We start from the raw sequence: 13,609 nt of genomic DNA on the forward strand, positions 1-13,609 counted from the left end.
CCCACTGGTGGCGCAAGGCTTTCATAAATAAGGCCCTGACTTTGTTTGATGATATTGAGTGGTTGTACTTAGGTTCTGCGCCGTGTTTCTTACATGTTATTGAAAAATCGATTTTTGGGTGCAATTGATTGGTATATGTATTTGGCCCTTATTTATGATTGCCATGTGCAGCTGATGCATGACTTTAAACATGGGTAATAAGTGACGCACTGGTGGCGCAAGGCTTTCATAAATAAGGCCCTGACTTTGTTTGATGATATTGATTGGTTGTACATAGGTTCTGCGCCGTGTTTCTTACATGTTATTGAAAAATCGATTTTTGGGTGCAATTGATTGGTATATGTATTTGGCCCTTATTTATGATTGCCATGTGCAACTGATGCATGACTTTAAACATGGGTAATAAGTGACACACTGGTGGCGCAAGGCTTTCATAAATAAGGCCCTGACTTTGTTTGATGATATTGATTGGTTGTACATAGGTTCTGCACAGTGTTTCTTACATGTTATTCAAAAATCGATTTTTGGGTGCAATTGATTGGTATATGTATTTGGCCCTTATTTATGATTGCCATGTGCAGCCGATGCAAAACTTTAAACATGGGTAATAAGTGACGCACTGGTGGCGCAAGGCCTTTATAAATCAGACCCTGACTTTGTTTGATGATATTGAGTGGTTGTACTTAGGTTTTGCGCAGTGTTTCTTACATGTTATTGAAAAATCGATTTTTGGGTGCAATTGATTGGTATTTGCATTTGGCCCTTATTTATGAATGCCATGTGCAGCTGATGCTTGACTTTAAACATGGGTAATAAGTGACGCACTGGTGGCGCAAGGCCTTTAAAAATAAAGCCATGAGTTGCTATTGTATAAACTTAAATATGTTGCAATTTATTGTTTATATTGTTTGCTTTTTAACATTACTTTGTTGTTTGCTAATAGTGGTCTTTCATGTGTTTTTTTAACAGAACAACAGATTCAAATCAACTTCTGAAAAGGAAGCAAAAATGCCTTCAAGGCAAAGAAATATCAAAAATACCATACGGAAAAGGAGAACATCAACAACAGAGTTTATGGAATCCTCTTCAACAACTACTTCAAAAAACACCAGAAAAGCTTCTGGTAAGCCAATTAAGTCTTTTCTTCGCAACATATGTCGTAGGAAAAAAAATGAAATTGCTAATGTGAATATACAGAAAAAGTCAACAAATCTAAAAAGGAAAGAGAAGCCCACAAAAAATGTTTCCATTGGACCAGGAGAGAAGAGAATGGTTAGCAATAGAAGGGTAAATGTTTTTAGGGACATTCGTAGGCGAATGTTTCGCAATAGGGTAGTTTTAAATTTGCTAAAAAATGAAAAGAAAAGTAAACTAAAAGCTGCTTTTTACAAGAAAAAGAAAAGTGTAGAAAAGATTGTTGATCAGGCTTTTGAAGTTAAGAAAAAATTATTTATTTTAATAATCAATAGAATTAGGATACTTAATAAGGCAATGGATGTTTTCAAATCGAACAGTAGATGGAAAAGAATTATTAATCGGAGTAATTTTTGTGAAGTATTTTCTGGTGAATGGATGCATAGTTCAAGTTCTGAGCCTTTTTTTAATGAGGAGAGTTACTTTCAGGAAAATGATTTGGTGCATGCAGTTGACACCAGTGGTCGTGCATATGAGGTGAAAGATAGTTGTGTGATGGAAAAAGAGAAACTTGTATCTAGAGATGCAGAAGAGGTCTTAGCTGATGAAGTTTTAGGGAGACGTACTAAGGGTCCAGTGTACACATGGAAATGCAGTAGTATTTGTAGTGTGCGACAGGAATCAATTGATTTGCTTCGAAATTTCTTACGTACATATAGTAAAAAAAGTCTCAAACAAAAAATGAAGATCCTGCAAGAGTTAGATCCTTGCAGAGTGAGAGAAAGCACAGGTTTGCAAGGGCATTCACTAGCATGTCTTTCTAGAAAAGTTTGTCGGAGTGTTTTTCATCATTTTAGGATGTTAGCAGTGCATCATAATAACGTAAGGAAATTAGTGAGGAAGTTGTATTATGCAAAAAGTCCTGCACTTAAGCTTAAACAGTTAAATAGTGCTCTTTTGCATGGATCTGAAGTGGATGTGAAGACTATTTGTGAAGAAATTGAGTTTTGTTATTTTGGGAACAAAGAGGACAGTGTAGAAATAGATATAGTAATGGATGGTAATGCAGAAGATAATGGACAAATTTCAAGTATTGAAAAGTTTGATGAGGAAATTATCAAGTTTAAGGTGAAATCAAGTGAGAGGCCTAATGTAACTTGTGTGTGTTGTCGACGGACTCATTATAAAATTCAGACTAGGTTAGTTGATTTATATGCAAAAAGTGAATTGGAAAATAATAGTGAATGGGAGGATTTTGTAAGTTATTTGTTGGTGGAGAATTCTTTTGATTTGAGTTTGGATCAGCGTATTTGCACTTATTGTTTGAAAAAATTAAATGAAAATAGAATGCCTGCAAGAGCAGTTTATAATAATCTTCAGTTGATAGATATTCCTTCTGAATTGATGGATCTAAATACTTATGAATCTATTTTGATTCAATGTGTCCATCCTTTTCAGGCTATTGTTCGCATGGAGCCTAAGACAGGGAAATTGCCTCCATCAGATTTACTGAGAGGATTAAAGGGAAGAGTTGTTTATTTGCCTCTAGATGTAAAGAAAAATATTAATACAATTGGTGTAGAAAGAGTAGAAGAAGATCCTTTAGTTATTCTAGTTAATGGGGTTCCAACAAAGAGTAAGAAAATTTGGCAAGATTTAGTGGATGTTAAAAAAGTCAAGAAGGCAACGTTGTATTTAGTTAAAAACAATGAGTACTACAAACATGTAAGTGTTGGAGTAGAGGAAACAGCTACAGAAGAAGATAGTGATTCTTCAGTTGGTCAAATTGAAAAAGTTGATGTGTCTAGAACTGAAGAAATATATGAACATTATACTGTTCATCCTTTGCATTCCAAAGAAGTAATGGGAAATGCAATTGACTTGTTTCAAATGAAGGCAGCAAAAGGAAGTCCCATTAGTGTATGGGAAGAAAGTTTGGAAGCTCGTTGTTTTCCACAATTATTTCCAACAGGTTGTGGTGGACGATATGATGATCGACCAGTTCAAATTCCTGCAGCTGAATACCGGACTCTAAGATTATATGCAGAAGATCCAAGGTTTCGTCAATGCATTCCATATTTATTTCATCTACTGTTTGAAAGTGATTTGTCTGGGCTTTCTTATGCAGTTAATCATATATTAAAAAGTGGACCTCATTTGCAAAATGTATGTGCAAGGGACTTTATGGAGAAAGTTAATCTGCAAGACAGTATTTTGGAATCTCAGCTAATCAATCTCATGGCATGTCAACGTGGAACCAACGAGTATTGGTTTCGTCGTCATGGAGAATTGAAATGTATGCTAAGAAACTTAGGAACTCCTACATGGTTCCTCACTCTTAGCTGTGCTGAGTATGCCTGGGACGATTTACTTCAATTTCTACGAGAGGCAAATGAAAACATACCAAATATAGAATTGAAAACACCAGGAGAACTGTGTTCTTTAGATCCAGTGAATGTTTGCAGATATTTTAATCATAGATTTGAAGCTATGATGTCTTTTATTACCAACAAAAAAAATCCTCCCCTTGGAGAGGTTTTGGATTTCTTTTGGAGGAAGGAATATCAAGCGAGAGGTGCTCCTCATATACATATGTTGTTGTGGATTAAAGATGCACCCAAATTTGGATCAGATTCAGATGAAACAGTGATGAGTTTCATTGAAGAGTATTCAACATGTGCTGTTCCAAAATCTACTGAAGAAAACAATTTAAGGCAACAAGTTTTACGTTTTCAATCTCATCGTTGTGGAAAGTACTGTCGTCGAAAATTTAAAAACAAGGAAAAGTACTACACGAAATGTCGTTTTGCATTTCCTCGACCAGTGATTTCTAAAGGAAGAGTAAATAATTTGATGTCATCTCTACGACATACTGTGACGAGAAAATCTCCCAAAAACACATATAATTTGAAAAGAAATGAAGAATCTAAGTACATCAACGATTACAACCCAGTGATTTTGTCCATGTGGAATGCTAACATGGATATTCAGTTCGTTGCTGACAACTCTATTGCTGTGGCTCGATATGTGACATCTTACATCACCAAAAAAGAAAAGACAGAACTGAAGGAAATGTGGGAGGACATTTCACATGAAAAGAGTCTAAGCAAGAAATTATACAGTTTCAGTCTGAAGATGTTGTCGCATCGAGAAATTGGAGCATATGAATGTTCTGATCGGTTATCATCAGCAAGTCTCTATGCCAAATCAAGAACAATCATTTGGGTGAGTCTTGGTCTTGCTGCAACACGAAACCGAGTTTTGAAATCTGTACAAGAAATTGAATATTTGGCGGAAAAAGAACCAAACAGTACAGATATTTTGAAGACAAATATGTTGGATACATACTATCCAAATAGAAGTACTCACCTTGAGAACACATGTTTGTATGAAGTTCTTCAAAACTACAGTTATAAGAGGAACATCACAGAAGATATCAATAATGGAAAATATGCACTCATTGGCTATGAAGGATGTCTAGTGAAGCAGAAAAAAGGCCATTTGATTAATCATCGAAAATTGAGTTGTGAAGTTCCAGACAAAAGAGAATTTTACTATTTAGCTCTTTTGCAACTCTTTAAGCCATGGCGTACAGAAGAGGAACTACTTGGAGATTTTCTCTGTTATGAAGACTCTTTTAATGCAACTAAGGATACCATAGAATGTCCTATTTTTCTAAATTATCTGCAAATGTTGAATGAAGAAATGGAGCAAGAAACCACAATTGCTGAAGAGATAGCTAGAAACAGTTCTCAAGATAGTCAGAGTTCTACTTCATTGAGCCAGGATCCACTAGGAGGACCAATTATCCAAAATGAAGCTGCCACTGCCATGGATGAGGTGGAAAGAGCTATGGAACAAGCTCAAGAGGATGGAGTTAACTTAGAAGATTTGGTAACGCAACTAAACATTGAGCAGAAAAAGATATATGATGAAGTCACAGAGCAGATTGAACATGGATTCAGACATGAGAAAAAAGAGTGCTCATGTATATTATTTGACCCTGTCCGACTGTATGTAAGTGGAGAAGCGGGGACAGGAAAAAGTTTTCTAATTAAAGCCGTTGCAAGTTATCTGCAGAAAAGGACTGATTCACCACTGTCTTGTGTTGTAACTGCTCCAACTGGTCTGGCAGCACATAACATTAAAGGGATTACTCTACATCGTTTATTGATGCTGCCAGTTGAACATGATAATAAATTGCATTACAACAAGCTATCTGGAGATGCGTGTTCTGAAGTTTCAAGAGTCTTGAAGAAAATGAAACTTCTTATCATAGATGAAGTAAGCATGGTCTCAAATCTAATGCTTGCTTTTGTGCATTTGAGAATGCAAGAAATTCTTAAAACAGACTATGATGTGTTATTTGGAGGAAAACACATTATTGTTTTTGGAGATCTATTGCAGTTGACTCCAGTAAAAGGACAACCAGTGTTTAAAATGCTCACGCATGAAGATACCAGGAAGTCCCTTGGAAGCATTGGAAATGTTAATATATGGCTAAATTTTAAATATGCTGAACTGCTTCAAAATATGCGACAGGCCAAGGATGAAGATTATAAAAATATTCTACAAGATGTAAGAATTGGAAAAATGACTGAGAAAGGGAAAAAAGCTTTGCATAGTCGATTAATTTCAAATTTGTATGCAAATGAAAACATTCTTCCAGAGAATATTTTTAAAAAAATGACTGAGAAGAAATCTGGGATATGTTTGATGCCAACTCTGCAAGAATGTTCCATCTTCAATCAAAAAATGTTAGACTTAGAAAATGAAGAGATTGTGAAACTGGAAGCAATAGATAAAATAGAGCATATGGGTGCAACAATTGTTTTGTCAGAAAATTTGAAAACTAAATTGCATTCATTGGAGAAAAGTATTTCAAAAACAGCTGGTTTTGAAAAGACTCTGAATGTGTGTTTAAATTGTCGTATCATTTTGAGAAGGAATTTAAATGTTGAAAGCGGTCTGGTAAATGGAGCAATGGGTTATGTTGTTGATTTTGTGAATTACAGAAATAGAGATGGAATTGAATTTTTAAAAATAAAATTTGATGGCATTGAACAAGTACAACAAATAAGTCGTTGTTCTGCTAGATTTTTACTTGTAAAAGACTTATATGTTCGCCGAAAACAGTTTCCTGTTTGTTTGGCGTATGCAGTGACAATTCATAAATCTCAAGGTTTAAGTGTAGATAGTGCATTGGTGAACATTGGAAGATCTGTGTTTAAAGAGGGTATGGCATATGTGGCATTATCTCGAGTCAGAACTTTATCAGGATTGTACTTGATTGCGTGTGATGAGACAAAGATTTCTGCCGATCTAGATTGTGTTAAAGAATACAATAGGTTAAGAAGAGAGTATGCTCCACATTTGCCTCAATATCCTCTGTTTGAAAAACGTGTGGTAGGCCGAAAAAGAAGAAATGAGGATAATTGTAGTGAGGTAGTTGCAAAAAGACAAAAAGTAGAGAAAACTGTAATTGAAAACAGGAAGAAAAAGAATTGTGGAGAAAATGTTGTTGGATTTCAGTTTGAAAACAGTTCTGGTGTCAACTGCTATGCTAATGTAGTGGTTAATGTTGTTTTTTTTCTTAAAAGTTTACAAGAACAGATTGTTGAAAATCGGGATCAAAGATTGTGTGGTTTATTGAATTCTGTGTTTCAGAAATGTAGCAGTGTTACAGCACAAATAGAAAGTGTAACAGAAATTCGAAATATTTTAGATTTGTGTTCTGGTCAAGATAAATTTTCACAGAACATTCAGCAGGATTGTCAGGAATTTTTAATGTATATGTTTGGTGTTTTGGAAGATGAAGGTGTAGATGTAGATAATCTTTTCAGTCTTTCTTATCAATGGCAGCATGACTGCCACAATTGTAGTTTATCAAGTACTACTACAATAGACACTGAAAGATTTATATATTTGACTTTACCAGACTGTAAATCAGTGTCTTTTAAAAATCTAGTTAAAGCAGCAGATCATAATATGGTGTGTACCCAATGTAACTGTACAATGCTGTCCACATTATTTATACAAAGGTATGGGCAGTATATTATTTTAGTTTTCCAACGATGTAGACCTGATGGAACTAAATTGACAACTTCTATCAAAAATTTTGTGGCTTCTCAGTTATCAATTTCTGGAAGGACCTTTACAACTGAAGCTATTATTTATCATGATGGATCTTCGACCACCTCAGGACATTATACATGCTACTTAAAATCTGAAAATGGATGGAGTTACTGCAATGATTCTCATTTAACTTATAAACAACGTTTGCCTTATGACTCTACAAATTCTTATCTAGTGTTTTTAAAACCAAAGTTTTAGTAAAGGGAATTGGCCTTTGAAGACGGGAATAGTTAATAAAAGTTAGTTAGTTAGTTAGTTAATCTAATATTTGAAATTATTTATCTCATGTAGATACTTTAAGTGGATCTCAAAGTAAAAAATACTGATATATCTGACACAAATTGGCCGTGAGGAAAATGTAAGATATGATGTTGTTAGAAGTTGATGAAATCGAAGTTATAGAGCACAGCAGACTTTTTTTCACCAAAAGGACCTTCACTATCTGCAATCTCATGTAGATACTTTAAGTGGATCTCAAAGTAAAAAATACTGATATATCTGACACAAATTGGCCGTGAGGAAAGTGTAACATATGATGTTGTTAGATCTTTTTTCATAGGAAGTCGATGAAATGGAAGTTATAGAGCACAGCAGACTTTTTTCCACCAAAAGGACCTTCACTATCTGCAATTTGGTCTCACGGAAAAGTAAGTGAATCAAAGATTAGTGTACTTATATGAGATGTATGTTTGAATGGGTTTTTTTAAACACAATCTTTTAGATTGTGTTTTTTTTTTCCCGCTGTTATATGATGAAGACTTTGATCTCACTAATTTAAGTGAAATTCAATATATTCTGAGAACAGCAAAAATAAATAATGTAACATATTGTAGAAGTTATTGTGTAGTTTGCATTGTGTAATTTATATTGTGTTCACATTGTCTTATACTCATTTTCTTTTTCACCCTTATTTACCTCTCTTTACTAATTTACACTCTTTTTTCATCGCTGTTTCTTTAGTGCACTTCATTCACAACTTCTTAATCTAATAGGAACTGTCTGCATTTCCTCTGTTCCTTCCACCACTTTTTATCTTTTTCATATTCTCACAGTACCACTGCTTTAGTTTCCTAACCCTCTCTTTCTTTTTCTCCTTTTTTTTTCTTTCGCATCCATTGTACTGTAGTTCACTTAGTTCTTCCTTTTGTCTTTCTGTGTACTTACTCTCTCACTCCTGTTTTATCCATCGTTCTATACTAACTTCATTCCTTTCATCCCTTCACTCTGTTACTTTACTTCACTCACTCTCAATCATCTTCTATTCCTCTTTTTTATTTATAGTTTCTCAATCAGACTTCTCTCCTTTTCACTCATTTTTCTTTTATTTTCTTATCTTTACTGATTTTGATTTGATATCTTACATTCTTTTAGTATCTTATTTACCTTTAGGAATTTGTTCTCTTTCTATTTCTTTTTCCTTTTTTTTTCTCTTTCTACATTACTTTCTTTCTGTTTTTGTATCCTTCACTATTGCATCATTTCTTAGTAAACTTTTGTAGATTTTTAAACCTCATGAACTGTTGTTTCTATTTTATTATATATTTTTAAGAAATTATAACGTGTTTTTTCTTTTATCTTTCATAGATACAAGTTTGCATTGATTATATGGTAAGTGTGTTTACAAAATCTTTTTTGTTATCACCTTTTGTTTTATTTTCACTATTTTTCTGTCACCCTACCGCACCCCTATTTCCTTACTTTGCTTCCCTCACTTATTCTTTTGTTCCATGTTTACTTCCGACCACATTCAATTTCTTTCAGTACTTCTGCCTATGCACACTCCTTCACTTACCTTTTTTACTGGTTCACTTAGTCCCTTTGTGACAGTCCTTCTTTTACTCTCTCTCTTGTTTGTCTCTATTACTCCCCATGTGTTACCCTTATTCACTTACATGTACCCTCTTTCACCCCTTTTTACTTATATTCACTGATATTTACTTTCCCTCAATCACTGCTATTCTTTTCCTCTGATTCCGTCACTACCTGACATTCCCATACTTAACTGTCCTTCTTTTTACTTTCAACATCCATTTACAATCTCCCTTAACCTCTGCTTTAGTCTTCTTCCTATTTCTTCTTTCTTTTGCTCCCTTATTCATTTTTCTTTTCTCAGTTACTTCCTTTTACACTTTTTATCTGTCTTACTATCTATTACACAGTCCCTCCTTCATTTTTTTTTCTTTTTTTTTGTTAGTGCGCTGACGGTACGCGCACCGGTGCGCGCACCGAAAGCGAAATATAAAAAAAAATATTTTAAATTAAAAATATTATCTCAATATACATTATAGTGTTCATTTTTACAAAAACATACTTTAGCAATTCACTAAAAAACACATAGGTATGAGTCTGTATAAAAAGTTAGGAATTAGCATTAAAAAAACCTATGAAATTCACTGAAAAAACCAAAGGTTTCACACCAGTTATAGTTAGGAATTAGCATTTAAAAAACCTATGAAATTCACTGAAAAAACCATAGGTTTCACACCAGTTATAGTTAGGAATTAGCATTTAAAAAACCTATTAAATTCACTGAAAAAACCATAGGTTTCACACCAGTTATAGTTAGCTGGAAATTTTACTGATATAAAACCATTGAAATTCCCACGTTATAGTTAGTCGGACTCACTATAACTTGCGCGTGCAATGCACTGCTGATGACATCACATATTACATCACTCATGACATGGTCAGTGACATCACTCATGACACCATCCTTGTGACATAGTGACAGACCTCCTTTCACTATAATGTAACCCTTGAGACACATATTCAAAAATAGAAACTGAAATTTTTAATAAAATGGAGATACCTATATCAGTTACAACAAGCAATTCAGTAATTCCACTATCTATATACACATCCACTCATTCACCAACAGTTCTATATAGTCACTCATACATATACTCACTCATCATATGAAGTGATACACCTATACATCCTGTTACACACCGACATTCATCCAAAAGTTACTCACACACATATTCACACGTGCAAATAAACTATTGAACATCCATTTATTTGAATATAGAGTTATACACACACTTCCACCTTACTTCTATTTAAAATTACACATATTTATTCTCTTAAACAATCACTTATAGAAACACATACTTATTTAAACAGGAACTCTTACAATCTCTTACTCTCACATATACTCACTTATATACATCAATATTCATATATACTAGATTAAAACATATGTAGTTACTGATAAAGACACTAGTGAGACAGTCATTCACTCACTAACAAACACATATAGACACTCATCCACCCATACAGTCCTGTACATATGCTGTCTTCAAAACACATACAAACAAAGAGTCAGTCACTCATGCATCTATGTGCTAAGTAATACCCCCACCAAACCATATAGACACTCATACTGATACTAATAAAAATATCTAATAACCCATATACATACACATGAGTGGATGTGTATTAGATGGTGGTATTACTGAATTGGTTGTTGTAACTGGTATGGGTATATCCACTTTTTTGAAAATATTAGTTTCTATTTTTGAATATGTGTTTCAAGGGTTACATTATAGTGAAAGGAGGTCTGTCACTCTGTCGCAAGGATGATGTCATCAGTGATGTCATGAGTGATGTCACTGACCATGTCATGAGTGATGTAATATGTGATGTCATCAGCAGTGCATTGCACGCGCAAGTTATAGTGAGTCCGACTAACTATAACGTGGGAATTTCAATGGTTTTATATCAGTAAAATTTCCAGCTAACTATAACTGGTGTGAAACCTATGGTTTTTTCAGTGAATTTAATAGGTTTTTTAAATGCTAATTCCTAACTATAACTGGTGTGAAACCTATGGTTTTTTCAGTGAATATATATATATATATATATATATATATATATATATATATATATATATATATATATATATATATATATATATATATTCACTGAAAAAACCCTAGGTTTTACACACGTTATAGTTAGGAAATAGCATTTGAAAAACCTATGAAATTCACTGAAAAAACCCTAGGTTTTACACACGATATAGTTAGCTGGAAATTTTACTGACATAAAACCAATGAAATTCCACGTTATAGTTAGTTGGACTCACTATAACTTGCGCGTGTAATGCACTGCTGATGACATTACATATTACATCACTCATGACATGGTCAGTGACATCACTCATGGCATCACTGATGACACCATACTTGTGACAGAGTGATAGACCTCCTTTCACTGTAAAGTAACCCTTGAAACACATATTCAAAAATTGAAACTAACATTTTCAAAAAAGTGGATATACCCACATCAGTTACAACAACCAATTCAGTAATTCCACCATCTATATACACGTCCACTCATTCACCAACAGTTCTATATAGTCACTCATACATATACTCACTCATCATATGTAGTGATACACCTATACATGCTGTTACACACCGACAGTCATCTAAAAGTTACTCACACACATGCAAATAAACTATTGAACATCCATTTATTTCCATATACAACTATACACACACTACCACGTTACTTCTAAGGAAACTTATACATACTTACTCTCTTAAACAATCACTTATAGAAACACATACTTATTTAAACAGGAACTCTTTCAATCTCTCAGTCTCACATATACTGACTTATATATATCAATACTCACATATACTAAATTAAAACATATGTCGTTACTGATAAAGACACTAGTGAGGCAGGCATTCACTCACTAACACACACATATACACACTCATCCACCCATACAGTCCTGCACATATGCTGTCTTCAAAAAACATACAAACAGTGAATCAGTCATTGATAGATCTATATGATAAGTAACACCCCCACCAAACCATAGAGACACTCATACTGATACTAAAAAAACATCTAATAACCCATATACACACACATGTAGCTACTCATCAACCCATGCAGACACTTATACACAAAGTGAAACACTGATACATATATTTAAATATTTAAACATTACTCGCTAATATATGTATTCTCTAAGATACACTTAATAAGCCAGTTATCCAATCATTTCTTTTTTTTAAAAACATTCATTAAGACAATAATTTAAACATTTATTCTTCCCTCGACCTTTACATATACATATATAAAACATATTTATTTTTTTAGAAAGACACACATTCAATGGATGGTGTCATCAGTGATGTCACTGACCATGTCATGAGTGATGTAATATGTAATGTCATCAGCAGTGCATTGCACGCGCAAGTTATAGTGAGTCCAACTAACTATAACGTGGAATTTCATTGGTTTTATGTCAGTAAAATTTCCAGCTAACTATAACGTGTGTAAAACCTAGGGTTTTTTCAGTGAATTTCATAGGTTTTTCAAATGCTATTTCCTAACTATAACGTGTGTAAAACCTAGGGTTTTTTCAGTGAATTTCATAGGTTTTTCAAATGCTATTTCCTAACTATAACGTGTGTAAAACCTATGGTTTTTTCAGTGAATTTCATAGGTTTTTTGCATGCTAGTTCCTAAGTATGAAAGATATACCTGAAATAAATATCGACATACCAATCTTACATGCACAACCAAGTGCACCCACCCACCTATTTATTTCATGAAAGGTTTCCAATTTAAACCTAATGAATTTCTTTATAGACCAATGAAAGAACTTATAGTACGTTAAGACACTGAACCTAGGCTTTTTTTTGTCATATAAACCTTTTAATTAACTTGGACCGAATATTTTTTAATCGTTCGGGCGTGACTGGTTGTACACACCTTAATATTTTTTTTAAAAAAATATAAAAGGTTTTATAATTTATTTATTGTATACTTAAATCGAGCTCTAAAAATATGTGAAATCCCTATGTGTTTGAATTCACTTCTTTTCACGTTTTTAAACTTCAGTAAAGAACATCGCTACTTCCAAATCACGTTCGTAACTAGATAGTGTCACTGCCTACACGTCCTAAGAAGCGCATGTAAAGTCATGTGACTTGAAAACAACACTTGCAATTGGTTCTTAGTAGTTTCTGTTCTGGAATTTACACGAAGCACTCCACCCACTTTCCTCACAATCTTTTCTACTCTCAAGAGACAACAACGTCGAGCATCTTCCGGAAAACTTTGCTGAAATGGCTGCCCTTCCGCATTCATCTTCCGAATCTGAAGGAAATGAGCGACCACCGTTAAGAAGAAAAAAGGAATCTTTCATTTGGCAATTTTTTACTTATCCTGAAGATCAAAAGAAAGTGAATGCGCCAAAAGTAACCTGCACGATATGCAATTCGGAGCTCTCAAGGGGAAATCCAAATAGAAAATATTCCTTTTCTATACACACCATGCTGCGGCATGTTAAACAAAGGCACCCTGAGCATTATGC

At 33.9% G+C, this 13,609-nt stretch overlaps 1 protein-coding gene across 1 annotated transcript in view; it reads left to right on the forward strand.

Moving 5' to 3' along the window:
- Nucleotides 1-13,609, forward strand: part of LOC147727827 (uncharacterized) — an 84,354-nt gene that overhangs the window by 5,051 nt on the left and 65,694 nt on the right. Inside the window, exon 2 of the mRNA XM_086963695.1 lies at nt 970-6,612. Coding sequence (XP_086819821.1) covers nt 1,009-6,612 — 5,604 coding nt within the window. The 5' untranslated portion in view covers nt 970-1,008. The remainder of the gene's footprint in view (nt 1-969; nt 6,613-13,609) is intronic.

The sequence above is a fragment of the Lissotriton vulgaris genome, chromosome 3_1 (genome assembly GCF_964263255.1).
Source record: "Lissotriton vulgaris chromosome 3_1, aLisVul1.2, whole genome shotgun sequence".
NCBI lineage: Eukaryota > Metazoa > Chordata > Amphibia > Caudata > Salamandridae > Lissotriton > Lissotriton vulgaris.